Here is a 2,458-nt window from a genome sequence, read left to right as displayed (position 1 = left end):
TTGTTAGTTCAATTTTTTATTCAATTTTAAATTTTTTTTTTTATTTTAATATATACTATGTTAATTACTAATACTATTTTATTTTTGAATGATATATCCCTTTTCAAACACTCTTTTAATTACTAATAAATAAAGAAAGAAAATAATTATTCATATCCTAAAATTTTAAAACATTAACAACATATACTTTTAGTTCAATTAGTTTTTAAAAAGAAATTAGTAAGTAAGATATTTAAAATTTAATCATTTTTTTTGAATTAAAGGGAGCTCAACACAATAGAGTGGAGCAGGTACAATGCCACATGGTTCATGAAAACATAAATTACAAACAAGCCTTATTAACTTCGACATTATGTCAACAACCAAAGGGTTCACCGCCAATCCATTCCTCTGCAGATGCAAATGACTTGTTTATAATTTCCCGCATACTTGAGCTGTGATTTCGAAACAGCCTGCTATTCCTTTCTAACCAGATTGTCCAGACAACAGCAAAGAATCCAAGGAACCACCTCTTTCTCTCCACCTTCCATATTGCCATGTTTATCCAGCTTTCGAAGTGCTCCTTAAGATTACCAGGAGAGCACCAACTCCTACCAAACGCATACCACGCACACCACACCTGCCAGGTGATATCACAGCCAAGAAACAAATGGAACACAGTTTCCTCAGACTTGGAACACAGCACACACAGCGTATCATGCTGATCAATAACACGTAGTCTACGCAACCGGTCCTTAGTGTTCACCCTTCCAATCAACACAAACCAAGACAAGAGCTCGATCCTTGGAGGGACGAACCCTTTCCAAATAGCCCGCGTGAAACTATAACTTGTAACTTCAGCCGGAAGGGCTTCCGCTTGCATCATCTGTGTAAAAGAGTTCGTTGAATAGACACCTGTGTTATCAAATTTCCAAATCACCGTATCCTCTCTTTCATTTGTAGGCTCTCCTTTTCTACGGTGTTTTGGAAATTGAAACATTTCTTGGAAGGTAGACAAACATTTTCTGGAAAACACAATATCAAATCTATTATTGCACGGAAGGAAACGATTGGAATCATCCACTTGAGTGTTAATTTATTAGAGAAAAAAATGACCTAGATATCAATGACGTCATTGTTAACAAGCCACACATTTCATTTATCTCATAACCACCAGAGATATATATATCCTCTTTAAAGTAATAAGTTACCCTCTCTGATGTATTCTATTTTAATTGGGTGTTTATTTTAACTTGGATTACTTTAATCTCATGAAAGTTAATATCTTGAAAGACAGTGACGACCTGACAGAAGAAAAAAATAGAACACCCAATAAGATGGTGATACTTAGGAAGCACAACGACGAGAACAAAAAAGTAAAGAAGAGTAAACGCAATTAGAGAGAGTTGGAACACCTTTTCTAGAAGAATGATTTGGGAAGAGAAAACAAGACACCCAATGAGACGGTGATGCTTGGGAGGCGTAACAACGACGATGAACGGGTACAATGGAGCGGAGTAAACACAATTAGAGAGAGTTGGAATACGGGAAGCGTAATGACGACGACAATGAAGGAGTGGAAAGAAGTAACGCAATTAGAGAGAGTTGGAGTACCTTTTTTAAAAGAATGATTTGAGAAGAGAAAACGAAATACCAATGAGACGGTGATGTTTGGGAGGCGCAACCACGATGAAAGAGTAGATAAAGTAACTCAGGTTAAAATAAACACCCAATTAAAATATGACACATAAGATAGGGTAACTTACATGTTACTTTAGAGAGAGTAGGATAGCATTCATCATATTAGTACTCGAACATTTCTCCTTTAATATTGAGTAATTAATATTTCAAATCCATGCATTGTTTATAAATCCAAATAAAGGATCATCACTACTGCTAGTTGTCAATTGAAAAATCTTTAGAATGAGAACAAGTATATTTCCGTCCATCACGGTTGAAGACAATATAATCTTTACGACTGCATATGTATGTATATGCATTTTTACAATTAAAACTGTTTGATATATACCAAAGAATTGTTTGTAACTCGAAAATGAAGTCAGAATCAGTCATATAGAGAAGAAATGGTCGGTCCATATTGAAAATGATAGCTCCTTTATAACTTTCCAGAGAATAATACAATATGCTTAATTAATCTTTTTAAATTATTACCTCATTAGAAAAATACATTTACAATTAGAGAAGTCAATATATATATCTGGTGGCGTGATTTATTCAAATATATTCATTATTATATAAACAATAATTGGTTGAATTGAAGTTTCTAAGTTGCGTCATCCAATCTTGTTTGAGTACAACAGCTAACTGAAATATATACCTAAATATGATAATCAACCAAAATTGGTTACCAAATCTTGTTGGCAAATGCCAATATAAAGGGTTACGTTCTAGTTGGAATAGTACTATGGCTGCTCACACATACACTATAACACTATACCATTGTTCACGTTATTATCAA

The 2,458-nt window shown here is 33.9% G+C and overlaps 1 protein-coding gene across 1 annotated transcript; it reads right to left on the bottom strand.

The window, feature by feature from the left end:
- Positions 356–1,115, bottom strand: LOC107612729. The gene is made up of 2 exons (XM_016314453.1): positions 1,096–1,115; positions 356–1,004 (listed from the first exon to the last, which is right to left on the bottom strand). Exons 1-2 carry the CDS (start codon positions 1,113–1,115, stop codon positions 356–358), a joined length of 669 nt encoding a protein of 222 aa, XP_016169939.1.

The sequence above is a fragment of the Arachis ipaensis genome, chromosome B01 (assembly GCF_000816755.2).
Source record: "Arachis ipaensis cultivar K30076 chromosome B01, Araip1.1, whole genome shotgun sequence".
NCBI lineage: Eukaryota > Viridiplantae > Streptophyta > Magnoliopsida > Fabales > Fabaceae > Arachis > Arachis ipaensis.
Note: the sequence above shows the minus strand (reverse complement) of the source record. Positions and strands in the feature narration are given on the sequence as shown.

Excerpts from the sequence above, each read along its gene's own strand:
- LOC107612729 (XM_016314453.1), bottom strand. The coding sequence starts at position 1,115 with ATGACGTCATTGATATCTAG. Across the intron at positions 1,005-1,095 it reads ATGACGTCATTGATATCTAG|AAAATGTTTGTCTACCTTCC; the intron begins GTCATTTTTTTC and ends TGTGTTTTCCAG.